At 46.0% G+C, this 27,892-nt stretch overlaps 2 protein-coding genes across 2 annotated transcripts in view; one reads left to right on the top strand and one right to left on the bottom strand.

The window, feature by feature from the left end:
- Positions 1-14,557, top strand: part of LOC125425899 (unconventional myosin-Ib-like) — a gene marked incomplete at its 5' end in the record, with an annotated part of 36,104 nt that extends 21,547 nt beyond the window's left edge. The window contains 4 exons of the mRNA XM_048483685.1: positions 3,475-3,607; positions 5,888-6,040; positions 7,711-7,838; positions 12,907-14,557. Coding sequence (XP_048339642.1) covers positions 3,475-3,607; positions 5,888-6,040; positions 7,711-7,838; positions 12,907-13,030 — 538 coding nt within the window. The remainder of the gene's footprint in view (positions 1-3,474; positions 3,608-5,887; positions 6,041-7,710; positions 7,839-12,906) is intronic.
- A 12,222-nt stretch (positions 14,558-26,779) lies between these two features.
- Positions 26,780-27,637, bottom strand: LOC125427335 (testis-specific serine/threonine-protein kinase 6-like). Its single transcript, XM_048486612.1, has one exon. The coding sequence runs from the start codon at positions 27,635-27,637 to the stop codon at positions 26,780-26,782; it is 858 nt and encodes a 285-aa protein (XP_048342569.1).
- Between the last annotated feature and the right edge of the window lie 255 nt (positions 27,638-27,892).

The raw sequence follows: 27,892 nt of genomic DNA, 5'->3' as shown, positions 1-27,892 counted from the left end.
GCAGGCAGGCAGACAGACAGACAGACAGACAGATCACATGTATTTTCACAGTCATGATGTTCTGAATACTCACTAATTATTTAAATTATCTACTCTATAAAGCTGGGGTCTCCAACTTGGTCCTTGGGATGTTATGATGCCCACCGGAAGAAAACAGGATAGAATGTTTTTTGGGCCTAGTTATGGAACTGAAACAACTTTGGTCACCCTGGAGCACGGATGGCCAACCTATGGGGCTCCAGATGTTCATGGACTGCAATTCCCATTAGCCCCTGCCAGCATAGCCAATTGGGCTGATGGGAATTGTAGTCCATGAACATCTGGAGCACCGTAGGTTGGCCACCCCTGTCCTGGAGGATGTCACTCAGTAAGAGTGTAGTTTTCCTAGACCTCTTGGTGGTTTTTATTTCCTGGGGGGTGGTACATATGTAAGATTCAAACGTAATCAAGAAAATTAGAAGAGGGGTCAGCTTAGCGGGGGAGCGGGGGCTCACTGGGAATCTGCTGCCTCTGCTTTTACATGGACACTCTCTTCTTTCTGATGCCTTTGATCCAGACGTTGTTTAAATTCATTAGAAAATTGGTATCTAGTTGTTTGGGAGGAGGTTGGGCTTAAAAGGAGGATGGAGTGGATCTCAGAGGCTGCAAGGAGCCTGCAATGGGCCTGATTTAGTCTGCCACGTGCAGTCGCCACTAAAAGAGCCAGCCCACACAAGGAGCCTCTCTGGTCTATCAGTTACTACAGTTGGTGGCTGCCTTCCAGCTCTCTTCCGTCTCTGCCTGTCCGCTTTCTCGCCTCCTGTCGCTCCTTGCTGTCTTTCACCGCAGTGGAGGAAAAAAATAAAACAGAGTTCTTTTTTCACTCTGTGAAGTGCGGCACTTTTTCCAATCCTATTCCAGCTATTATTTATTTTGAGCCATTTATTGTTTTCGTTTAATATTTTTCTTTTTATATTCCCCGGGCGGGCAGGGGGCAGTTGCCAACAGTTCTAAAATTATAAATTGCAATTTCTGTATTATAACCGATCCTAAAATCCCGGAAGCGAGAATCTTACAGCGAAATCACTCAACCCGGAGGGAAGCAAGAGGAGAGGAAGGGGAGTCCAGATGGATGGGAAACAGTTGCTGGCTCAGCTGTATGCCTGGTGGAACAACTCTGCCTTACCGAGCTCCTGCGGGATTGCCTCAAGCCCCACAGGGCCAGGGTCTCACTAGACCAGTGGTGGCGAACCTTTGGCACTCCAGATGTTATGGACTACAATTCCCATCAGTCCAATTGGCCTTGCTGGCAGGGTCTGATGGGAATCGTAGTCCATAACATCTGGAGTGCCAAAGGTTCGCCACCACTGCACTAGACAGAGCATTTCACCGGATTGGGGCCAGGGCCAAAAAAAGCCTAGGCCCCGGCTGAGACAAGTCACACATCTTCTGGGCCAGAAATCTCCAGTAGATTGTCATTCGCTGACCACAGTGACCTTTGGGGGATGTGGCAGGAGAGGCGGGTCCCTAGATAGAAGACAGTGAAGCAGAGCTGTGCCCGTTGTTGTGAGATAAATGAGCAGAATGCTTACAAATGTGGATACATAGAAAAACCCCATTTTGCAATGTCATGCTTTAATAATTAAAAAGGGGAGCATGGTGTAGTGGTTAGGATCAGGTGGACTCTAATCCGGAGAGCCAGGTTGGATTCCCGACTGCTCCACATGAATGGTGGACTCTTATCTGGTGAACTGGGTTTGTTTCCCCACTCCTACACATCCAGCCTGCTGGGTGACCTTGGGCCACTCAGTTTTCTCCAAATTCTCTCAGCCCCGTCATTGTGGGAAGAGGAAGGGAAGGAGTTTGTAAGTCACTTTGAGTCTCCTTACAGGAGAGAAAGAAGAAGAAGAGTTTGGATTGATAGCCCCCCTTTCTCTCCTGTAGGAGACTCAAGGGGGTTTACAATCTCCTTTCCTTTTCCCCCTCACAGCAGTGAGGAGCAGCAGTGGCATGTGAGGGAGGGGTTAAGAGCCCCCTGTGGCATTCAATCTGGAGGTGAACCGGGTTTGGATTCCCAGCTCTGTCGGGCCTTTATCTGGGGAATTCAGATTAGCCTGTACACTCCCACACATGCCAGCTGGGTGACCTTTGGCTAAGCTCCACAGCTTCTCTGAAAGCTCTCTCAGCCCCACCTACCTCACAGGGTGTTTGTTGTGAGGGGGGAAGGGCAAGGAGATTGTAAGCCCCTTTGAGTCTCCTGCAGGAGAGAAAGGGGGGATATAAATCCAAACTCTTCTTCTTCTTCTTCTCACAACAAACACCCTGTGAGGTGGGTGGGGCTGAGAGAGAGCTCAGGAGAACTGTGACTAGCCCAGCTGGCGTGTGTTGGAGGAGTGCACAGGCTGATCTGAATTCCCCAGATAAGCCTCCATAGCTCAAGCAGCAGAGTGGGGAATCAAACCCGGTTCCTCCAGATTAGAGTACATCTGCTCTTAACCACCACACCACTGCAGTGCAAATCCAAGCTCTTCTTTTTCTCCTTTTCTGCTCTTGCTGTGAGACTGGTATTTTGCAACCTCTCTCAGGACTTTTTAGCAAAATTACGGTTCCTACCTGAGGTCCGTGACTCCTCTTTCCTCTTATCGGTTTCTCTGCATTGCTGATCAGTCTCCACCAGCACTGCTTGTTCCCGACATGGCAGGCGGCGGAGGTTCAGGATTGCCCAATTCACGTTGCTTAAGGAAGAATCACACTATCTACATTCTTTCTTCTCTCCCTTTTGGAAGCAGACGTACTTATCTTCTGCGATAAAGGCAGCAAACAGAAGTGTTGAAACTCTGAGGAATGTCTGCTGTGGAAAGTAAAACTCTCATTCCATCGACCTAATTCGGGTTGCCAAACTGTTTTGTACCCCTCCAAAAGAGCTCTTTAAATTGTGGGTTTTGGAGTTCCGTGAGAAGTGGGAATTGTATTTTTAATAAGTGGCTGAATCAATGACCTAAAAAAAAAAATTAAAACAATCAGAATATCAGCAAAGATCAAAATTAGATTCAGAGGAATTGGTTGAACAGGTTAATAAGTTATTAATATGTCAGTAGTTAAGTCCAGTCTACGGCCCCTTCCACACATGCAGAATGATGCACTTTCAATTCACTTTCGATGCATTTTGCACCTGGATTTTATTGTGCAGAATAGCAAAATCCACTTTCAAACAATTGTGAAAGGGCGTTCTTCTGCATTCATTTCAGTGGCCCTAGACTGCAGTAACGCTGCACAGGATTGCGCTGTCAGTCACTCCTGGTACTTTTGGGTGTGGGAATCAAGGCAATGGATTGTCTTCTCCATTAATAAATGCTTCTTCTTGATCAGATGGAAGCCATCCTTCCTTGCCTTCAACAGTTATTTGCAAGCCTGGTTACACTTACATCCAGGTGTCCCCCAATTCCTTTTCCTACCGATCCCTTATGAACTTTTATTCCCTTTCTCTCCCTAAAGCGTGGAGCAGCCTTTTCGAGGGGCTTACCTTGACCTGAGCAAGAATCCCAAGTACAAAAAACTGAAAGACATTGTGGAGGAGAAAATTATCATTGCGGAAGCAGTGAACAAAATCAACAGAGCGAATGGGAAGGTAAGACTGTCCGTGTCCCACAGAGGAAAGATCCTGTTGTGCGAGAGGCTTAATTTGTCCTAAACTCACACTGTGAGACCTCTCTCTTTTTTTGATCCTGTGTCTGATTTCCTTTTGGGTTGGCGGAGCTTTTTACTGGACTCCTCACTGCGATGGGTTAGCAGCAGCGATTGCATTTAATATTCCAGGGTTTCAAGTTTTTACATGGAGCATGGTTATCCCTTCTTCTCTGTGACTTTCCCCATCGCGGCTGTGATATGTCACGGGTCGGCATAAGAAATTAAATGGAAGAATTTGGGGGGAGATTTGCAGAAGCCACAGATGACTCGTGAAGGCTAGAAGACAACACCGGAAAAAATTAGAAACTCAGAAATGCGTTAAATATACGTGTAGTCTTGTTTAATATCAACATGCCTAACATTTTAATACTATAAATGTGCACAATTTCTTTTTTAAAGTAAAAAAAAAATAGAAAAATTCAGACTTATTCTTTGGTACAAAGAGAGGACCAAAAATGTTAGGCAGATTTCCAGATCGTGGGGGGCACTGCGCCCCCCACTAGTCCCAGCAATGTAAAAGGGATAACTAAATTCTCGTTGACTTTAGGTCGTTTCTGTTGGTGACAAGGTTATCTGAATAACAGCTAATCAATTTTAATCTGCCTCGGCCCAAAGACGTTTGTTTACAAAGTTCTCCAACTATGGAGCACTCCTCAGGGCCGTAGGGCATTGTGGTTAGTAGACAAGATTGCCAATTGGAGCAACAGCATGTAGAGGGGGAGAGGCAGAACGAGGGGAAACTGTGCCCGGAGCACGCGTGTGCCCTGCGCCCCTGCCGCTGTGCTGTCTGCCCTGGAACGCCACGCCATGCCATGCTACGCCTCCACCACTGCTCCACCCAGGGCGTCACATGCCCCCCCATTGGCGCTGTGCTACTGAGAGGGGGTTTCTCTCAGACACTGCAAACAGCATGCAAGCCAGTCTTTGCTACAACACTTTCTATGGTCTATATCTTTTTCCCCTCCAAACCCTCCCTTGCCATCCCAGTGGGGTCAAATCACCAAAACCATTCTCAGTCAGTGCAGAGCCAAAACAAAAAGATGACAGCATAACCAGCGAGGTTCCACGTAGGTACCACCTTCTCCCACCCCACCCCACAGTCTCATGGCAAGAACAGCATAACTAGCTAGGTTCCACCTAGATAGCATCTTCTTCCATCACACCCCACAACCTCATGGTAAGAACCAGGGAGGAGCTAAACTCTTGACTGGGTCTTAACAGAGATAAACATAGTGGCTGTTGCAGAGCCAGTATGGTTTGTTTGTTTGTTTGTTTGTTTAGATTTTTATACCATCCTATCCTCAAGGGGCTCCGGGCAGTGTACAGCATGTAGATATAATACAATATAGAATAGCTAAAACCTTTAAAAGCAGCGATAAAAACAATGAAAGCTAACTCTAATAAATATGTAGTAAATACTAGTAAAAGATATGAGTGACATCCAACATTCTATTTTCAAAGTCCTCTCCCCAAAAGGGAGGGATGGCAACTCCCGTTGGATAACAAACAGCCCAGATGTCAGGGGCCAAAGGAAGGGGGGGGCACCATCAGCGGCCGGTTCCTCCAAAGGCCCGGTGGAACAACTCCGTCTTACAGGCCCTGCGGAACTCACCAAGGTCCCGCAGGGCGCAGACAGTCGGAGGAAGAGCGTTCCACCAGGCCGGGGCCAGAGCCGTAAAGGCCCTGGCCCGCGTGGAGGCCAGCCACGTCACCGAGGGGCCGGGAACCACTAGTAAATTGGCCTCGACTGATCGGAGAGGCCATACAGGGACATATGGGGTGATGCGGTCTCGAAGATACGATGGTCCCAGTTCCTCCAGATTAGATACACGAGCTCTTAACCTCCTACGCCGCTGCTGCATAGACACACATACAAAAAAACACCTGTGTTAAGCTAAACCGTTTACTAAGTGGAGGAAAAAATAAGACTGTCTTAGATAATTGGGCACTTATATTATTATTTTTTCCTCCACTTAGTAAACGGTTTTGCTTAACACAGGTGTTTTTTTGTATGCGTGTCTATGATTGTGGCAGTAGGACTGGCGGAGTTTACGTAGCTATAATTTGCTATCTAGCACGCTAGTCCTAATCTTAGTGGTTACATAGTCATGACCTCATCGTTTGCCCAGACTTTTGGAAACATTCGCGCAAATTTAGATTTGCAAAAGTTGATTTCGTACTTCTGCAGACCCAGAAATGACCTTTGCTTGTTCTTCCTCAGTGCACTGCTAGGATTTTCCTGCTCACGAAAAATCACATCCTCCTGGCCGACCAAAAATCGGGGCACATCAAGTCTGCGGTTCCCCTGGGGGATGTCACCAAGGTGTCCATGAGCTCCCAAAACGACGGCTTCTTTGCTGTCCACCTCAGAGAGGTAGGTATCCAATCTTAGAGGATAAGCACAGAAATATAGAAAAAGTGCAGAGAAGGGCAACGAGGATGATTGAGGGACTGGAGCACCTTCCCTATGAGGAGAGGCTGCAGCATTTGGGACTCTTTAGTTTGGAGAGGAGACGGCTAAGGGGGGGATATGATTGAAGTCTATAAAATTATGCATGGGGTAGAAAATGTCGACAGAGAGAAATTTTTCTCTCTTTCTCACAATACTAGAACCAGGCGGCATTCATTGAAAATGCTGGGGGGAAGAATTAGGACTAATAAAAGGAAACACTTCTTCATGCAACAGGTGATTGGTGTTTGGAATATAATAATTAATAATAATAAGCCTTTATTTGGCATAACAATAATCATAACACAATAAAAAACCCGAGAAAAACAGTATACACATACCAAGATTTACGATAAAAGGTATACAAATACAAATGTTTCAGATAAAATATCAATTATTGATTGTTCATCACCACCAGTAAAATTAAAAGCAAACCACCTACAAGTTTCATTGTCAGAATCTTTGTCCAGAAGAAAGGAAGTCTACTTGATTCTTCCATTTCACCAGGTATCCTAGAAAAGAATGTTGGAATATTTTGATCTGATATTAGCAGATTTAGGGCAGCAAAGCAGTTGATGTGCCAAATGTTACAATTTGTTGTTCACCACAAGAGCATACCCTTCGCCCATTTCCAAGTTGTTAAATCTACCACACAATAAAGCTGGAGGGGAAACATTGGAAGCAGCAAGTGTGAGGGCTCTTCACTGGATTAGTCAAAAAAATAAATAATAGGGAGCCATCCTGTTTTAAGGGGTATTGAAAGATGGGAAGGGTGAACAAGTTTTCATAGCAGCCCCAAATAAATTAATCCATCTGGCTTCCAACAATTTTTGTTTTAACAAGTTGTAGGATTCTGAACTAGATATGGAAAGCGAACCGTTCCTGCATGAGGGGAAGTTAACGCTTTTACCTTCTCCGCAAGTCTTTACCAACATTTATTAACTTTACCAACATTTATTAACTTTTATCATATTTTAACCTTCTGCCGTCTTATAATAATTCCATCAAGCTTGAATAAGTTGTTCTAAATATTTTGAATTCTCCAAGTTGGAAATGAGTTTGCATCTCGACGCCTGCTGAGCAGTTTTCAGTTAGTAAATTACTCCAGCCTGTAGTTGGCAATGCAGGAGTTTTTGCTGTTTGCGTGGGATTTTTTACTTCTCCTTGTGTAAATATTGTTCTGTTTGAGAAATATGGGAAACAGGAAACGTCGGCGGTCCTCCCCCAATTTATCTGGTGTTTGGAATATGCTGCCACAGGAGGTGGTGATGGCCACTCACCTGGATAGCTTTAAGAAGGGCTTAGACAGATTTATGGAGGAGAAGTCAATTTATGGCTACCAATTGTGATCCTCCTTGGTCTGAGATTGCAAATGCCTTAACAGTCCAGGTGCTCGGGAGCAACAGCCGCAGAGGGCCATTGCTTTCACATTCTGCATGTGAGCTCCCAATGGCACCTGGTGGGACACTGCGAGTAGCAGAGAGCTGGACTAGATGGACTCTGGTCTGATCCAGCTGGCTTGTTCTTATGTTCTTATGTTCTTAAATGTGCACACAAACGGCTGTGCTCAACACTGGGTTTCCTTTCTCCGCCAGGGGTCTGGAGCTGCTGGAAAAGGGGATTTCCTGTTCAGCAGCGATCACCTTATCGAAATGGCTACCAAGCTTTATAGGACTGTGCTCAGCCAAACCAACCAGAAGCTGCACATTGAGATATCTGATGAGTATGTTCTGGGCTCTGCATGTTTTTAATGCCAAAAAGTATTCAGTCTTTTTCCCATTTGTTTGTTCGTTCATTTTGCCATCAAGTCGCAACCAACTTTTAGCAACCCCGTAGGGGTTTTCAGGCAAAAGAGGTTTGACGGTGGTTTGCCACTGGCCCTTTCCACACATCTCCCCTAAAATGTTTTCATTCCCCCCTTCGCAACGGTGCATGTCTGCACCCACCCTCTCGAAACGATTCCTGGTTGCCATGACGTGATTTCCCCCCTTTGTTCTTTTGAGTTCTGTGTTGAATCGATGCTTCGATGCTTCCCAGCCTCGTGACAACATTCTATACCAGTGGTGGCGAACCTTTGGCACTCCAGATGTTATGCACTACAATTCCCATCAGCCCCTGGCAGCATGGCCAATTGGGGCTGATGGGAATTGTAGTGCATAACATCTGGAGTGCCAAAGGTTTGCCACCACAGTTCTATACTCTTTGCATGGGGTGCTGTGTGGTTTCCGGGCTGTGTGGCTGTGTTCTAGCAGCATTCTCTCCTGATGTTTCGCCTGCATCTGTGGCTGGCATCTTCAGAGGATCATGGCCGTGTTCTAGTAGCATTTTCTCCTGACGTTTCACCTGCATCTGTGGCTGGCATCTTCAGAGGATCATGGCCGTGTTTGTAAGGCTGAACACAGTCAAACGAAGTCGACTTTAAAAAAAGAACGAACTTTATTGATTTATGTCGCCGTAGGTACAGGGTGCTGGAACTGAGGGTTCTTGCCCTCAGTTTCCGTATATATAGGGTGTGTGGGTGGTCCTTTGGAGTGGCAGGAATCAGGGGATTCGGAGAAGCGAAACTGAAACTGAACTAGAAACTTAGTCCTGACAGAGTTCTAGTAGCATTTTCTCCTGATGTTTCGCCTGCATCTGTGGCTGGCATCTTCACCCTAGTGATTCTGGCCGTGAAAGCCTTCGACAATAAATTGTAGTTTGTGTTCTCTTAAAATGGAGTCTTGCAACATACCATTCCTCTCAAATTATTTATTGCTATTGAATTCCTTTCTTGCAAGAGGAGCTGGAAGCAACTGCGGCTTATGAATTTTTAGTCCATTTGGCATGATCAGAAATGCCTGCATTGGAGGAGTAGCTGAGGGTTTCCATTGTGTGATAAAAAGTACATTTAATTTATTGCACTTCCGTTGTTGATGTACTTGAGAGTAAAGTTCAAATGCTTCTGGCTGGGTGTGCCTGATAACTATTTAGGACATTTGTCTGGTCTGGGATCTCATACGCCCAAACCACAAATAGCATTAGGACTGCCACTCAATGGAAGTATTCAAGTTGTTGAATATTCACATGGAAGGATGCGGATTTAGAATCGTGATGATGATGTGTATATTCAACAATTCGAATGTGACAATGAGTAAAATCAGTCTGACCCCATCTGTATGTGACAAACGGAGGTGGGAATAGATTCAATATGACGGCTGCTGCTGGAGTCTGAGGCCAGCTGTCTGATAGGAATGTACCCATTAAACATGATATGAACCAGGAGACAGAGGGGCTTTCCGCACTACAGAAGGGAGCTAAGGTCGACTCGGTTCCCTTCAGTGGAGGGCGATTCCAGGCTGTCCGCACAGCAACTTACTTGGCCCCCTGGAACCGAGCTAAGTGGGCGGGATCATCTTGGTGCCTGTCTCGCTCCTCGATCGTGATTGGCGCTTGTGTTACCACGCTACAAACGGGAGCATTTTTTTACAGTTTTTACAGTTTACAGTTACATGCCCTTTTTGCCCGCCACGACTCTCCCGTTCTGCGCATGCCACAAAAGTGGCTCCTGATTGGTTGAACGGATGAAATGTCGTTTCGATGCGTCCGCACTTCGAAGCTTCGAAGCGGTATCAACCTTGTTCTGGCAGAAAAGTGTAGTTCATAACTGCGACAAGGATGTCGCAGTTCTGAGAGGGGGGAACTGAGACAAAACAATGTTGAGCTTGGTTGCAGTGGGGATTCACTGAGGCGAACCTAGGTAGAAACCAGTACAACTCTGTCAGTGCGGAAAGCCCCAGAGTGTGAAGAACAAGAATTGGTTTCTATACCCCCCTTTTCTCTACCTGTAAGGAGACTCAAGGCCCTGGTCGCCCAGCTGGCGTGAGTTCGAGTGCACAGGCTAATCTGAATTCCCTAGATAAGCCTCCACAGCTCAAGTGGCAGAGCGGGGAATCAAACCTGGTTCCTCTGGATTAGAGTACACCTGCTCTTAACTACTACACTAGTGCGTCATTTAACGTGGGGGAACTCAGGGAGACAACAAGCACAAGATATGGGGATATCCACCAGTTTCAGGGATTGTAACGTGAGATGGGAGAAACTGTAGGATTGGTCTCTCCCAGGCTGGTTTCCCACGATAGCTTTATGAATCCTTCAAGTTCGGAGTCAGGAGCCTCCTGGATATCCCTCGGTGGGACTCAACCACAAGGGAAATGGTGCGGCGTTGCGAGAGACAGGATGCAGGGTCCCGTCTGATCCAGCCGCGCTCAATCTTACATTCTTATGTTATGAATCTTAAATGTGCCGGCAGCTACACAAAGTTGGCTTACTCGCGGGGGTTGGATGCGTTTTCCTGTGTCTGTGCAACCCCATATGAGCTCCACTTACTCATGACATATTTGTGTGTTGACTTGCTTCAAGAACTCGAGGTGGCTAACCAAAAAAACCGCCTCTGGGTTGGGAAAGTATTTGAAACGGAATGGCTGAACATGACGGCCTAGACACAGACGACGAGGCTGCCCTCCAGATTTCTTTCCGTAACTCATTGTGTGCAGTGGGTCTAACTGGGAAGGAGAGAGAGAGGGCGGGATGAGTCGTAACTGGTCATGGGAGCATAACTGGTGCCTTGGGACTATAGAGGGAGTTAACAATCCTTCAACACAGAAGCCCCTTCCGCACGCAGAGAATAACGCACTTTCAATCTACTTTCAATGCACTTGTTAGCTGGATTTCACTACCCTGTTTCCCCGAATATAAGACATCCCCTGAAAATAAGACGTAGTAGAGGTTTTGCTGAAATGCGAAATATAAGGCATCCCCCAAAAGTAAGACGTAGCAAAGTTTTTGTTTGGAAGCATGCCCGACGAACAAAACACAGAAAAATAAGACATCCCCTGAAAAATAAGACATAGCGCATCTTTGGGAGCAAAAATTAATATAAGACACTGTTTTATTTTCAGGGAAACACGGTATGTGCAGTGGGTCTAACTGGGAAGGAGAGAGGGAGGGCGTGATGAGTCGTAACTGGTCACGGGAGCATAACTGGTGCCTTGGGACTATAGAGCGAGTTAACAATCCTTCAACGCAGAAGTCCCTTCCGCACACAGAGAATAATGCATTTTCAGTCTACTTTCAATGCACTTGTTAGCTGGACTTCACTATGTGGAATAGCAAAATTCGCTTGCCAGCAATTGTGAAATTGGATTAAAAGGGCATTGTTCAGCATGTGCGGAAGGGGCCAAAGAATCCCAGGCTGTGCAGCATTGAAGGGGTGTTTTAAATTGAACCCAGAAGCAAATTGGCAGCCTTTGAGTTGCCTGGGAACTGGAATTCCTAGCCCAAACTGGCTGAAATCCGGCGTGTTGAGATCTGTGGCAGAGGAATATATCAGTCTACTAACATCTTTTTTCTGAGACAGACTGTAGATGGTGTAACCAACTGGTCAGAAATCAATCTCTCCCTCTTTGTCTCGCATCTTTTTAAAAAATTAGCCTGGCCTAAAACATAACAGGACAAGAGATCCCAATTTTCTGCTGGAAGACTGTAAGAACTGGAAACGTTATGGTGGGTTCTGTAAAGATAGAATTGAACGTTGCTGGTTATTTATACTATTTGGGAGCGAGGGAGCAGCGTGGTTGGATTGTCCGCCCAGGGCATCAACAGGTTCCCTGAGTGCCAAGTTCATTCTCAGCTTAGAAAGACCATTAAAGAAGGTTCAAAGGCAACAATTAGAGAAAGCATGAAAAAAATATTACACAAGGTAAAAGGTCTCAGCACTACCGAAGAAACTCAATCTTTTATTTTAACATTTTATATTTTGATTTAATATTTTCTTTTAATATTTCAATTTAAAGCGAGTAGTTACAGTTTCATGGTATTTATTAGGCAATTGGACACGTCTTGCCCTATTGGAATCAGCCCCAAGCCCAAATGGGGGAGGGGTGGTATAAAAACCAAAATCAATCAAGCAATCTCAATAAATGTCATCAAGCGGGAACAGACTCATGGTGACCCCCTTATGGGGTCCCCAAGGTGAGAGACATTCCAGGGGGATTTGCCACTGTCTGCATGTGTGAAGCAACTGGTGGTCTCCCCTCCAAGAATGAACCGGGGTTGAACTTGCTTAGCTTCCAAGAACTGATGAGACCACGCTTGTCTGGACTCTTCAGACTGCTTCGTAATTCACTCTCTCTGTTTTAATGGAAAAGATTGGGGAAGTCCTAATGCAGTGGTGGCGAACCTATGGCATGGGTGCCAGAGGTGGTACTCAGAGCCCTCTCTGTGGGCACACACAAACAGAGCTCGTCACACATACATCTAGGCTGGCCTGGGCCGCTGGGCTTGATTATTAGCATTAAACCTAAGACCTAGTTTTGGGGAAGCAGTGTGGGTAACCCTGTTAAGCGCTGTTAAACCCCACTGATTTTCATGCAATGAACTAAAGCACAATCCTTTACCTGGGAGTAAGCTCAGTTGCTGGCAATGGGGCTTTCTTCTGAGTAAACCCTCCTAGGGTCGTGATTCACCTGTTGGAAGAGTTGCATGGTTGCTTCAAAGCAAAGCCACCGACTACCACCAAGCTTACTCCTGAGTAACGCAGGTTAAATTGCCATGTTGGCACTTAGCAATAAATAAGTGGGTTTTGGGTTGCAATTTGGGCACTCGGTCTCAAAAAGGTTCGCCATCACTGTCCTAATGCCTTGCACTTTTCCATGCTGTTGCGTGGAAAAAAACGCACGAGCTGAGCAAAGATCGGCATACTCCACTGAACTGTACAGCCCTAATCGGAATCTGTTTTTATGGCTCTCTTTCAGGTTTCTCGTTCAGTTCAAACAGGAGAAAGTGTGCGTGAAGTTTGTGCAGGGGAACCAGAAAAACGGCAACATTCCAACGTGCAAGCGAAAAAACAACCGGCTTTTCGAAGTTGCTGTGCCTTAATTGTCTCCTGTTCTCTCCTACCTGACACGAACCTGTTTTTTGTAACAGTGCAATTTCAGCAGTGGGGGGGGGGGGGAGCTGTGGGAATCAAGAGGGGCATCCTGCAAGTAACTTGGGGAGAGCCCTTGCCAAAAGACGTAACCAAGTTATCGACACACAGATGTTTTGGTATGATAATCTCTAAGATCGGTAGGTGGGCTTTGTCTGCTGACGGTGTATTGTAGGCAGATCGAGAGCATTCTCATACTTGTAATGGATTTTTTATTTATTCTTCACTTTTTAGTGCTGCTTATTACAGGCCTGTATACCTTACAGCCCCGTTCTTCGCCCTTTTCAAGCTGGAATCCTTCCCCTCCGGCTACGCAGACTACATTGGGAAGGCATTCTTTCCGCCTCTTTCCGGTTCTGGGGCCAAGCTCGGCCCAAAGGGTTAATGGCGAGCCAGGATCGGAGGCTCTGGCAACATTCTTCAAAGGAAGCAGTTACCCCATTAATTTCAAACAGCACAGAGCCGCTCTGTAATGTTATCTTGAACGCCGTCGTCTATGGCAGGAAACCCTCGGTTCTGCAAAGCAGAAAGAATGTATGACTACGTATGCAACAGCTGCATATGTTTATGTTTTATTTGCATTGAAGAAGCAGTGGGCTTTCTAGTCAGCTTTTAACTGTAGGAGTCCATTAGGCAAGCGACATAAAAAAAATGTTGGGGGGTGTTACTGTAGCCCGAGGCATGCCCTTATGGGGGGGTCGGGTTCCCCCATCTATTTAAAATTCATCTTTAAATGTTAAACCTCCAGGGTGTACAGTTGCTCGCATGGGGGAACCAAGTGTAGGTAATTTTAAACAATGTGTCTGTCAAATGAAGGGATCACAATTTTTTTAGCCCCAGACATTGGTGTACATTCTGTACAATGTGCAATAAAGCATTCATACAGCTTGCAAAACTTATTTATAATAAATTCTGTCAGAAAGAGGCAGGGACTGGGACGTTGTGTGTATCCGTTGTCCTGAAGAGTGAAATTTGTGTCCAGTGTCCAATTCAAAGGGAGAGTTTCCGGATGTACACTACAGCTATCGTTATCAGAGAAGATGTACATAAATTTAATATTAATGGTAAATAATTGTTCTAATTCTGTGCTGTTTGGTACTCTTGTGATAACCATATTTTTGTATTTCAAACAGTTTTATATAAGTTTGTGCGCCTGATGCGTATCGTGTGCGCAGACACACTTTACAGTCAAGACCTGCGTTCGAAACTTTCTGAATAGAAATCTCAACCTTAAATCCTTGGATCAACCAGGAGAATTAGCCAAGAGCGTTGATTTACGGGGTGTCTTTATCAAGTGTTTAGGCAGAAGTTAGCTAAAAGAGATTGTTTGTGTGTGATTGTGGGGTTTTGTTGACGTAAGGACGGTTTTAGACCTCATTGTATTCTCAGTCTGAAGAATTTGCCTTCCGGGAGAGATTACTGCACTAAAGGTGCATTGCTGAAAGCCCAAGTATAAATAAAGAAAAGCTTTGAAATCACTTTGTCTGGCATCAAGTTACTTATTAGGGATACCAAAGTGTTTTTTTTTAAAAAACACTACAGCGTAGAAAAGTTAAACACAGCAGATGCATCAAGAATTTCTATTGTTTTTTTCCATCAGATGAAAGGCCATCTTAAAAGCGAATCAGCTCTTCTGCATTTGTGATTGTCTTGGTACTTTTGCTTCTCATCAGATATCTACAGGGTGGTTCTACTGGAAGTTAGAAAAGGAAGTCTTGGGCTCATTCCGCACATGCAGAATAATGCACTTTCAAACTGCTCTTTGAAGCTGTGCGGAATGGCAAAATCCACTTGCAAACAGTTGTGAAAGTGGTTTGAAAACACATTATTTTGCGTGTGCGGGAGGGGCCTTGGAGTTTTCTGCTCTTGCATCAGTTCTCATCAAGGTGCAGTTTTTCCACTGTGTCCTTTCCATCTGTCAACACCAGCAAGAAGTCCATGAAGCAAGATAAGATCTATCTCCAAAACACTGCTCTCTGTGCACTCCAGATGTTCATGGACTACAATTCCCATCAGCCCCTGCCACCATGAGTACACTTACTGACTAAAATAAATACTGGCTAGAAAATGTAACAGAAGCCCTTAGCTCAGGGGTCTCTGCAACCTGTGGCTCTCCAGATGTTCATGGACTACAATTCCCATCAGCCCCTGCCACCATGATCATACTGGCAAGGGCTGATGGGAATTGTAGTCCATGAACATCTGGAGTGCCATAGGTTTGCCACCACGGCCCTACAAGGTCACCCAAAGTCCACTAAAGTCCACTGAGACTGAGTCTATTTTCACCACCACCAAGGAGGGCCAGCTTCCCTGGGGAGAGGTCTCTGACCCTTTGCTATCTACGCTTATTATCATTCTCCAAAGTGGTAAAGGAAGATCTTCCCTTGAGATTCTCAATATTCTTGTATTCCAGATATAGGCTAGAATACAATCACACACACCTCTTGTGCGATATGGTCGTATGTATCTCCAGCGCTTCCAAAGCTGCACTGGACACCTTTGGTCTTTTTTGCCTCTACTTTTTCTGAAGAACTCTGCCTCTGAGCTAAGGCAGGGGTCTGCAACCTGTGGCTCTCCAGATGTTCATGGACTACAATTCCCATCAGATGATCATGCTGGCAAGGGCTGATGGGAATTGTAGTCCATGAACATCTGGAGAGCCACAGGTTGCAGAGACCCCTGAGCGAAGGGCTTCTGTTACATTTTCTAGCCAGTATTTATTTTAGTCAGTAAGCGTACTTTATTGTTTTATTGAGTGTCTATATATGCACCTCATGATTTTATATTCACAGCCTATTTCTTAAAGCTGTGATTTTGCAACCTTTATTTTATTAAAAATATAAAAATCCTGTATTGTGTTTTTGAGTACTGGTTGGGAACCCAGGGCTTGGCATTGCTACCACCTCAAAGTCTTTGACGGGTCTTTGACAGAGTTTAGAAGCACCCTATGGACCAACAAGGTTTTGGGGTTGTAAGCATTTGAGAGTCAAAGTTCAGAAGCAATATAAGGTATTTTTGGACTCAAATCTAGCCGCTCTACTGCACACTAACTTGAAGAAGAAGAAGAGTTTGGATTTATATCCCCCTTTCTCTCCTGTAAGGAGACTCAAGATGGCTTACAAACCATCATCTTTCCCTTCATCTCCCCACAACAGACACCTTGTGAGGTAGGTGGGGCTGAGAGAGTTCTGAGAAAACTGTGACGAGCCCAAGGTCACCCAGCAGGAGTGCAGAAACGCTTCTGGTTCACTCAGGTGGAGGAATGGGGGGATCAAACCTGGTTCTCCAGATTAGAATCAACCTGCTCTTAACCACTACACCACGCTGGCTTTTGACTACCCTCTGAAATTCTCTCCATGCACTGTCAACTGTGCTAAGCATGCTCCTACTATGCCATTCCTGCGTCGTTTCAATGTGCCGTGATTAAATACTTATGGTTTGTTTGGGGGCTGTTTCTGCTCTCTGTTTCAGATGTCAACAATTCAAACCCTATGCCAGGAATTTGCCTGGATGTCCCATGATGCTGGATTGTAATCCTTTTCTCCAACAGATTTTGAACCATGATCCAGAGAATACTGGTACTCCACTCCACTATTTGCTAGGCCACCCCAAATTTGATTAAGATAGAATTTTGTTCCTTTCTCCTTTTTTAAAGGATCTGGCCGGTTTCACGGCCCAGAGAAAATTGCAGATCCTTTTGGAAGGCAGCGATGGAGGGCCGTCTGGCTGCGGCATCTGTCACCGCATTGATCGCCAGATTACCAAACTACATAGGCTGTTTCAAAAATATTTTCTAAGTATTATTAGCTACCTGTTAGGCCAAACGTTTTTGTAATCTGGATATATTAGTGTATATCCTGTTTCCCCGAAAATAAGACATCCCCAGAAAATAAGAAGTAGTAGAGGTTTTGCTGAAGTGCTAAATATAAAGCATCCCCCGAAAGTAAGACGTAGCAAAGTTTTTGTTTGGAAGCATGCCCGTCGAACAGAACATCAGAGCATGCAGCTGTGGAGCGGAAAAATAAGACATCCCCTGAAAATAAGACATAGCGCATCTTTGGGAGCAAAAATTAATATAAGACACTGTCTTATTTTCGGGGAAACACAGTAGCAATAAGGTTAATGTTCAGTTTATGTTTGTATATATTAACGGCTGTTCATGATCAATTCTGATGCTCAAAACTGGGGTCACAAGAATTAAAATAAAATAAAGGGAAAAGATGCTGGATTGCGTTTGACCTCTGCTAAATAATCCAGCGAAAAAAGCAGACTGTAAGTAACATAAATAAATGCCTCCATGATAACCACAGGGATGGATTGGATCCTGCCTCATCCCACCACTCAACCTGGGACTGCCGTACCTGTGAGACTGCCTCTCGCCATATGTAAATATGACTGTTGATTGAGACCAGGGCCCGGCGGGATTTAGAACAATTTCACAGGACTTGCAAAATTCAGCTGTTCCATGGCCAGACCCATGTTGGAGGACAGCATGTTTTCCCATTCTCTTTTCCCCCTGCTTCCCTCTCCTTTTTTCTTTCCCTGACATGACTGATGAAGATTTGGGGTGAGGGTATTGGGTTGATTGATCTACTCTTGTTTTCAGTGGCACCAAGGTGTGTATTGGAATTTTTTAATCAGTTTTATGTGGTTTTATATTATTACGTGATGAATTCTTCATTGTAAGCTGCCCTGAACTCAGGAATGGCAGGCTGAAAGAATGGAGGGAGGGAGATGGATGGATGGATGGATGGATGGATGGATGGATGGATGGATGGATGGATGGATGGATGGATGGATGGATGGATGGATGGATTGGTGACCTCCCAACAGAGGAGCCACTTGAGTTGGAGGAAGGCTCCTTGGGTGAGAAGAAAGTCAACAACACACACAAGCCTTTATTGGCATATAAAACAGGACAACATTTTAAAACAAAACAAGGTTAAGAAATACAGTTAAAATTACTAATTTCCAGTATAAAATTTGCAACAGTTTCACAAAAGAGCACATCAGAGCTGTTCAGGAGATTGGGTATCTGATAACACTCATGCCACTGAGAACATTGCAAGAAAATGGAATTCATGTATTTCATGCGTATCTTATTGTATTTAGGACATAGAAACAAAGAATGGTCAAGTGTTTCAACCGTAGTCATATCACATGAACAAACTCTTTTAGAACGTTCCATATTCTTCAATCTTCCCTCCAGCAGAGCTGATGGCAGCACATTACATCTTGCAGTAGCCAAGGCTCTCCTCTGGGTGGATTAATCAGCAGACGAAGATATGCTGCCCTAATTCCACGCTCGCATGGGATTAATAATGTAGTCGGAGAACAGGTTGTCTTGGCGGCACGAGTCAAATTATGAAAATCAAGATCCAAGAGCCCATTCTTAACTAGTCTGAAGGCTTCCGCCTTGGTGAGCATAAGGAGTGATTCCAAGGGGAAACCAATAGCTTCAACCTTTCTAAAGATCAAAGTGTACCATTCTGAAATAAAGTGATCTGATAACAGAGCGGGGATATAGCTATTGGATCCCACTAGAAAATGTATATGCAGAAGAAAGTCTCAATCTTTGCTGAGCGGAGTGGAAGAAATGTGCAACATCCACTCCATAGTTGGTTTTCCACCAACGTGGAAAGTGGACCACCGCTGTAGGTCCCACCGAGGTGAGTGTATTTTTGCCCCTCCACCAGAAGCAGCTGTAAAAAAAATATTCAGAACATTTTTCCAAACTGGAGCACAAAGGAAGAGCAGATGAGGCAGAGCATATTGGAGCAGTCTTTGGACAGCTTGTTCTTCATTTTCAGCCTCTTTGGACAGCTTGTGTGTGAGACGCAGCATGTAGTAGCAGGCGGCAAAAGGGGTATGGAGAGGCCAAGATGCTTTACATATCGGGTGTTTATGTGAACGTTCGTCGGGGTCAGATCCCGTGGGCCTCTTTTCAGCCCAAATCTTTTACAGCCTGTCTTGAAGAAAATTGGATATATGAATGGTTGGAACTCAACTCTACATAGAATCGGCTAGAGATTCCTCTCTCCTCCCCAAGCAAAGCCGCTGGGCCGAATCTAAGGAGTATTCGGGCAGCTTGGCAAGCCGTTCGGCTGTGATGTGTGCAAATGAGACCACAGCTAAGAAAAGAGCAGTGGATGTCTTTTGGGAGCTTGTTTCCCAAGTTCCAGATGTTTCACATCATAAGTGGAGAAATGTTTAAGGATTTTGAATCCCCCCCCCTTTGAAATGTGATTGTTGATAGTCTCCTGAGACAACTTGTGACAAACTGAATAATAAAAAACGTTAAAAATAGCACAGCTCTTCCCTGGTAAAGCAAACGTTCCCACAAGTCACTGTGCTGGGAAAGTGGCTGAATTTTCTTTCAACAGCATGTGCCAATTCTCCCCCTCCCCCCCCCATTCAGATCCCTTAAACTAGAGACTGGCTGGGTAATCTAGGCCACGGGTGGCCAACCTATGGGGCTCCAGATGTTCATGGACTACAATTCCCATCAGCCCCTGCCAACTGATGGGAATTGTAGGGGCTGATGGGAATTGTAGTCCATGAAAACCTGGAGCCCCGTAGGTTAGCCACCCCAGCTGACTATCTCTTCAGAACTGGGAAGCTAAGCAGGGACAGTCCTGGTTAGTACTTGGATGGGAGACCACCAAGGAAGTCCAGGGTAGCCATGTAGAGGCGGGCAACAGCAAACCAGGTCTGAGCGTCCCTTGCCTTGTGCCTTTTGTGATTCACTCTACCCAGGGCAAAGTGGCATTTACACTTGAGATGTAGCTAATTTCAAATGATGTGCCGCCTGCCGAAGATGGCCCTGTGGATGGTGAAACTGCTTGAAATGCTACTAAGGTTCAGTTGTAATCAGATCATGAGTGTGTCCATATGGGGTGCTCATAATGGAGAAAATGAGCATGAAAAGAATGCATTTCCAATATGCTGTTTACAAAAACCAACCACCCTAGGGCGATTTCCCACTGGCGATTAATCCTGGAATAGTCACCTGAAATATCCAGGTTTCCGCGCGATCTCCCCACTGCCAAACCGCAAAACACAGATCAGTCCTGTTTCTGGCGCCCCCCCCCCCCTCCTTATCACGGGATTTTCCTGGGCCTGCTTGTATATGCACCTTTTTGGAAAAAAACACTCCAAACACTAATAGGAGATGGGGCTACACATTTGAGGGTCCATAACTTTGGCTCCCATGAACCAAATTTCACCAAACCTGGGTGGTATCATCAGGAGAGTGTCCTACTGATACCACCCAGGTTTTGTGAAGTTTGATACAGAGGATGTTGGAACCTGGATGCTGATTCTTTTGAAACGTGGTTGTATCTAGATTAAATTTTCAGTGGGAATTCAGCCCTACTTTAAGCTGTGGAGGCTTATCTGGCGGACTAGATTAGCCTGTGCACTCCAAAATACGGCAGGTGGGTGACCTCGGGTGAGTCACTGCTCTTCAGAGCGCTCTCAGCCCCACCCACCTCACAGGGTGTTTGTTGGGGGGAGGAGGAAAGGAGATTGTCAGCCCCTTTGAGTCTCCTGCAGAAGAGAAAGAGGGGATATAAATCCAAACTCCTCCTCCTCTTCTTCTTCTTCTTCTTCTTCTTCTTCTTCTTCTTCTTCTTCTTCTTCTTCTTCTTCTTCTTCTTCTTCTTCTTCTTCTTCTTCTTCTTCTTCTTCTTCTTCTTCTTCTTCTTCTTCTTCTTCTTCTCCCCCCCCCCCGCCCTGTGGTCCAATGCAATGTGCAGAATGTAGAAGTTAGTAGTGATAAAATGTGCAGCTGGTTTCCCTTCTGGCCTTCCTAAACCATTAGAGCACATGCAGTTAGCAAGTGACCTTTCTGGGATGGCCATCTGTTTGGAGAGGAGGACAGCGGGGTATCTTGCCCTTCCCCACATGTCTCCTTGTCCTCACCCCCCCAGCTGCTTTCCCAAGCTTCTTGAGGGGAAACATCCTCTTGAAACCTCCTCAGCAGCATGTCCCGTCGTCCCAGAATTCTCAACAGATGCAGCCGCCAGGGTCGATTTATTGCTCGTGTCAGTTTAAATGCACTCAGAGTATTTCCGTTAGTTTGGATTTCGAAAAAAAAAAGATGGCACAAATGAACTACAAACGGAATTAATAAAATCCAAATACTTTTTTTTCTTTTTTGGACTTTGTAGATGCAAACTGTAGGAGCTCCGTGGCACGGAGTAGTAAACTGCAGGGCGGCAGTCCGAGCGCTGCTCACAGCTTGAGTTCGATCCTGAGGGAAGTCAATTTCAGGTAGCCGACTCATTCATTCATTCATTCATTCATTCATTCATTCATTCATTCATTCATACATACATACATACATACATACATACATACATACATGCATGCATGCATGCATGCATGCATGCATGCATACGCCTTTATTGGCTTAGGCCCCTTCCGCACACGCAAAATAATGCGTTTTCAAACCACTTTCACAACTGTTTGCAAGTGGATTTTGCCATTCCGCACAGCTTCAAAGAGCACTGAAAGCAGTTTGAAAGTGCATTATTCCGCATGTGCGGAATGAGCCATAGTCAGAAAAAGTTACCGTATATACTCATGTATAAGTCGAATTTTTCAGCACATTTTTAATGCTGAAAAAGCTCTACAGAACTTATAATAATGGGTCGCTAAAATTTTGTGTGTGTTTTTACTTTGCCGGCCAGCAGGGGGCACAGTTTTTATGCAAGCGGCACCAAAATTTCAGGGTACCCTCGGAAGACACTCCTGATGGTACCAGCCAAGTTTGGTAAAGTTTGGTTCAGGGGGTCCAAAGGTATGGACCCCCAAATGAGGTGCCCCCATTCCCCATTGCTGAACAGTAGGAGCTATTAATAGAATGGGGCTGCCCTTTTGGGAGTCGCAACTTTGGACCCTCTGAATAAACTTCACCAAACCTGGCTAGTCTCATCAGGAGACTCTCCTGATGATACCAGCCAGGTTTGGTGAGGTTTGGGTCAGGGGATCCAAAGTTATTGATGCCCAAAGGGGTGCCCCATACGGCAATGTTTTGTGGAAGCTGATAGTAGGTGCCATTTCTGATAATATCCCTCTTAAAATCTAAGTTGGGTTACATTTGGACACACAGATGATGATGAGGAATCCAGTTTTGAAGGATTTTAACTCTTGTGTTTTAGCTTGGTTGCTGGTTGAGCTAAGGTTTTTGTACTTTTAAAGTTATTGTTGATACCATATTGTTCTTGTTGACCCTCTTTTCCACTTACAGAGCCAGTCTACTGTTTTTCATTGAAATAAATATTCAAAAACATTTAACCTACTGATGCCTCAATTGATGCTGCATTTCCCACCCTCGACTTATACGCGAATCATTAAGTTTTCCCAGTTTTCTGTGGTAAAATTAGGTGCCTCGACTTATATGCTTGAATGGAAACTTATACTGCAGTATATACGTTTTGCCTAAGGCAGGAACAATTGCATGAATACATGATAGATAAAAGGCCCCACGGGGAGCACAACAAATACATTCTACTGGGAACTCTCAACTATCTCCGCAATGAAATTGGCGACCTCTTCACAAAGACCGGGGTCCGAGTTGTTTAACGATAGAGGTAACCTAGTCAGATCAGGCAGCCCAGATTGGAAGAAAAAAAATGTAAGTTGGTATATTTAGATCTGATGTTATCAAATGTGGTGCAGTGCAAGAGTTGGTGAGTCAGGGTTTCGACCACATTAAGTTTGTAACTGCATAAGAAGAAGAAGAAGAGTTTGGATTTATATCCCCCCTTTCTCTCCTGCAGGAGACTCAAAGGGGCTGACAATCTCCTTGCCCTTCCCCCCTCACAACAAACACCCTGTGAGGTAGGTGGGGCCGAGAGAGCTCCGAGAAGCTGTGACTAGCCCAAGGTCACCCAGCTGGCGTGTGTGGGAGTGCACAGGCTAATCTGAATTCCCCAGATCAGCCTCCACAGCTCAGGCGGCAGAGCTGGGAATCAAACCTTAGATACATGAGCTCTTAACCTCCTACGCCACTGCCTCGGCCTTCCATCTTTCACAGGTTGTTAAAATGAGCACCCAGCTTACTGGGGGTAAAGCGTAGACAACAGGGGAAGGCCATGGTCAAACTACTCTATAAACCAAATCTGCCAAGTAAACGTTGTGATGTGACATCACCCCGTGGGTCCTTCACCTTTTTAGATTGTTGGTATTTACAAGTGTCTAAAAGTACTGCAATCAACAACACAACGCTGCATATATTGCTGCAATGGCCACGTGTATTTATGCAGTATTTGAAATAATTAAACTATCACCAATTGTGCAATCCTATATACAGATGTTTAAACAATAGATTACCCTCAATCCTGCTCAAATCAATATTAGCAATATGTATAACATCTATAACAAATATATTAGCACGTGTCGGTCACAATTCAGACATGAATTGTGTGCATGCTAATTAGCTACTGAGGTCAGAGTTTTATGACCTGTCCAGAGGTGGGATCCAGCAGGTTCTCACCAGTTCCCAGGAGTGGGCTACTAATTATTTGTCTGTGCCGAGAGGGGGTTGCTAATTGGGTCTGCTTTTTCCGTTAGAAATTCCATTAGGTCCAAAAATCATAAAGTCCTGTTGTTTCCTATATAGCTGGTTAGCGAAGGTAGAAAACGGGATAATTCTCCCTGTTGGGCTGTTTTAAAAACATGTTTTAGAAATATGGTAAAGTTCCTTGTTTAAGGAAAGTATCCTTCTTTTGATTTCTAGAAACAAAATTAAGTATTTGAAAGTATTAAGTATTCGACAGGCAGTCAATTAGAGGAGAAGTAGTTGTTTCTGTGGGCAGTAGACGATAGGACTTGCTATGATGAGTTTCAATTATGGACAGAAAGATACCAGCTGGAAATTAGGAACTTTTTTTTCAGTAAGAGTTTTTTACAGTAACAGAGAAATTATTAACGCCCCGCCCTGGAATGCCCGGCCACGCCCCCGTCGTGCCCCACCCAGCCCCATTGGCGCTACGCCACTGTTTGAATCCAATCACCATGGGAACCTGTTACTAAAATTTTTGGATCCCACCACTGGGCCTGTCCATTGATTAAGCTATCTGTCAGCTAACCCCGGCATCACCTATGTGAGACTAGTCATGTTGTCAGAAGTTATAAAGTATGTTTCTTTCTTTGAGTGCATTGCAGAAGTCATTGCATTGCTACACATTGCTTGGCTAAAACTATGTAACCAAGTTAGTGCTAGAATAGAAAGTTGTTCTTTATTTTCTTCCATGTAAACCCTCCCTAATAGATAGTAAACATTTATTAAAAAACCAGCAACTGTCTCTTGGTCTCTTGCCTGCTACTCTGCTAAATATATTAAGTTAAACAGTCCAACAAAGATCCAAGCTGTAAATGAAATCCATGACAACATGGTCAGCCCACATTTGATCCTGCCGTGTCTCCTGTCTCCCACCCAGGGTGTGATCTCCTTTCTCTCTCCTCCTCCTCCCTCCTCCCTCTTAATAGCTGTGGTTGTATTTTCTTACTCTTTGGCTCCTTCAGCACATGCAGAATAATGCACTTTCAAACTACTTTCGGTGCTCTTTGTAGCTGTGCGGGATAGCAAAATCCACTTGCAAACAGTTGTGAAAGTGGTTTGAAAACGCATTATTCTGTGTGTGCGGAAGGGGCCGTTGTACTTTGCTTATCAGTTTATTAGACACCTCCCGTTGTTGTTAGTAGTGTGGAATGTAGATTGTTTTGACCCTGGGTGAGGTTGTGTCATCTCTGGGTTGTGGGAGTGGAGGGGTGTCATCCCGTCTTGGGAACTGGTAGTCAGGGGTGGGGTGACTTGACATAGGGGGTGACATTGGGTATAAGAGAGGGTGCTTTGCTGCTTATGCTTTAGTTCTGGCAACAGAAGTCTACATCCCTGATGCTGTATAAAGAAATCATCATTTTATTTGGGAGGGGGCAATCTTCGAAGCATCGATTATACAAAGAGTATAGAATGTAGGCCACGGGTGACCGTCTCACCCCATATGTCCCGGGTAGGCCTCTGCGATCGGCAGAGGCAAATTTGCTGGTGGCCCCCAGCCCCTCCATGATGCGGCTGGCCTCTACCCGGGCCAGGGCTTTTACGGCCCTGGCCCCTGCCTGGTGGAACACTCTTCCATCAGAGGTGCGGGCCCTGTGGGATCTTGGTGAATTCTGCAGGGCCTGTAAAACAGTTCTGTTCCACCGGGCCTTTGGTTGAGGCCAGCCACGGATTCCCCCTCTAGGATGCCCCTGCTGCGTGCCACACCATCATTGGCACGCCTGATATACTATCTAATCAGCACTGTCCCCTCCCGGCTTTGGGATCGGGCGCCATATAATATAATATTGTTGCTGCTGTGTTTTTATGGTTATAGATTTGTGAATTGTTTTCAATTAACTTAGTTATTATTGTGTAAAATGTTGTTTTTAGCCTGCTGTGTTTAATGTTATTATGTATTGTTGTTGCAGGCCTGCTGTACGCCGCCCAGAGCCCTTTGGGGATGGGCGGCTTAAAATCTAATAATAGATAGATAGAAATGAAAATGGTTCACGATTGAAAATGGTTTACGAATGTTTTACAAACGTTTTAGGAGGTTTGTGCAGAAAGGGCCTGACAAATGCTAACCAAGGCTGACCTTGCTTGGCTGTAGAGCTCTGATGAGATCTGGGGCTTGCCTAAGCCACGCAGGTCTGGGCCTGTCACGTCCAGCTCCCCTTTTAAAATAAAGGCCCTCCAGGGTGTGTACATCGTTACAAACCTGAGCTGGGGGTGCAGGGGTGGGATCCAAACATTTTAGTAACAGGTTCCCATGGTGGTGGGATTCAAACTGTGGCGTAGCACCAATGGGGCTGGGCGGGGCATGATGGGGGCGTGGCCAGGCATTCTGGGGGCGGGGCATTCCTGGGCAGGATCACTGCGCCAGTCCTTGGGCAGGAAACGAATGCACGTAGGCTCAGGCTGCCACGCACGCCAGTGCACCCTCCTGCTAGACTGCTTCAAGTTCTGCGCGCTACTGCTGAGAGGAGGGGCCTAACTAAGGCAAAAATCACCCATTAGTAACCCCCTCTCGGCACACACAAATAATTAGTAACCGACTCTCGGGAACCTGTGAGAACCCGCTGGATCCCACCTCTGTGGGGGTGTATTAAAAGAAAAGGAACTAAGCCCAGGAAGGACAAGAAGCACAGAGAGGTCAGGTCGCCAGAGAGGAGCTTCAGGGTTTATTTGTGTATTAGACTTCGGACAACAAATTTTGCAGTGGTACGTCGCACCGCCTCACCTGCATGTCGGCAAGCAGGGGTTCTGAGATGGATTTCCAGCTTTTCAGTGAGGATCACAGCCCTTTCCTGCCACCATGGTCTGCACTGCCATGTTCTTGTGCTTAGCTTTGGGTAGTGCAGCGTCCACATATTCTTTGGTCAACTTCCAGTGACCTCCAGCCCATCTATACAACCGCCGATATAACACGCCATGGAAATCGTTGCATACAGGCTCCTTCGGGCTTCCCATCATTCCGACAAAGGCTCTCTCTCCTACAACACCCAATTAATATCATGCCTCTGAACGTCACAGACGGGCCACGCTCCTCTGCCGTGGCTTCTGCCTGGAGTTCCCCTTGGGCTACGTCACTCCAACATCCTCGCTTGAACGCTCCGACAGGTCACTGTGAGAACCGCACAATCTCGGCAATCTACCGAAGAGAGGATTCTTTGTTGACGAGTCCGCTTTTCAGCCAGCTGTTTTTGGCTACTTGCCCCACCCCAGGTCGGGATGCTGGACTGAACTGCAACAGCTGGGCGATCAGAGCTTTGCAGGGGTCAGGCAAGGCGGGGACCCCCTCCGGGTAGAAGACGCCCTTCTTTTGGTGGCGTGGCATGCTGTGGATGTGGGTGTCGTCGAAGGGCATGCAGCCGGTCACCATCACGTACAGCACCACTCCCAAGCTCCAGATATCATACTTCTTGGGGTCGTAGGGGATGCCCAGCAGCACCTCGGGGGAGGCATAGGCGGCTGATCCACAGTAGGTGGTGCTCAGGTCCGGATAGCCACGGGACTCCCTGCCAAAGCCAAAGTCGGTCAGCTTTGCCCTGCGGGTATCTGCGGAGAGCAACACATTCTCGCACTTGAGGTCACGATGCACCAGGTCGCGGTCGTGCAAGTAGCGGACAGCTCCCACGACCTGGGAGAAGATTTCCCGTGCTTCCGGGGTGCAGGGTAGGTTCCCCAGTTGCTGCACCAGTTGCAACAGGTCGGTGGAAGCGGCTTCCATCACTATGTACAGCTTCCCGTTGCAGACCTCAATGAACTCAAAGACCCGTACGATGTTGGGGTGGCGGATGGCCCGTAAGATGGAGAGCTCTCGCGGGAGAAACTTGTGGATGAAGTCCGGGGGCGCCCGGCGTCGGTCAACCACCTTGATGGCGAGTGGTCCTTTGTACTTGGCCGAAGTGGCCACCCTCACCTTCGAATAGCTGCCCTCGCCCAACGTCTGGCCCAGCTTGTAGCCGAGTTCGCTAAGCCATTTGTCCCCTCCCGAACTTTTCGACATGGTGCAGAGTGCCTTGGGGAGCTCCGAAGGGAATGACCGGGGCTTAGATATTAAAGTTGGGGGGGGGGGAGAGGCTTTAACCCATTGTGTGCGGTAGGTGTCGATCTTCACCCCCCATTTTCCCCCACTGAGTGCTTAAGGCAGGAGGCTCACACAGGCAACTGAGGTATTATGATGTCCAAGGGGTGTCACGGGTGACTCTCTTTTTGTGTTGCTAGGGATGTGCTGTCTCTTCATGTCATCTGCCATTAGGGG

This window comes from Sphaerodactylus townsendi, linkage group LG02 (genome assembly GCF_021028975.2).
Source record: "Sphaerodactylus townsendi isolate TG3544 linkage group LG02, MPM_Stown_v2.3, whole genome shotgun sequence".
NCBI lineage: Eukaryota > Metazoa > Chordata > Lepidosauria > Squamata > Sphaerodactylidae > Sphaerodactylus > Sphaerodactylus townsendi.
This window is presented reverse-complemented; position numbering and strand designations above follow the sequence as displayed.

Excerpts from the sequence above, each read along its gene's own strand:
- LOC125427335 (XM_048486612.1), bottom strand. The coding sequence starts at position 27,637 with ATGTCGAAAAGTTCGGGAGGGGACAAATGGCTTAGCGAACTCGGCTAC.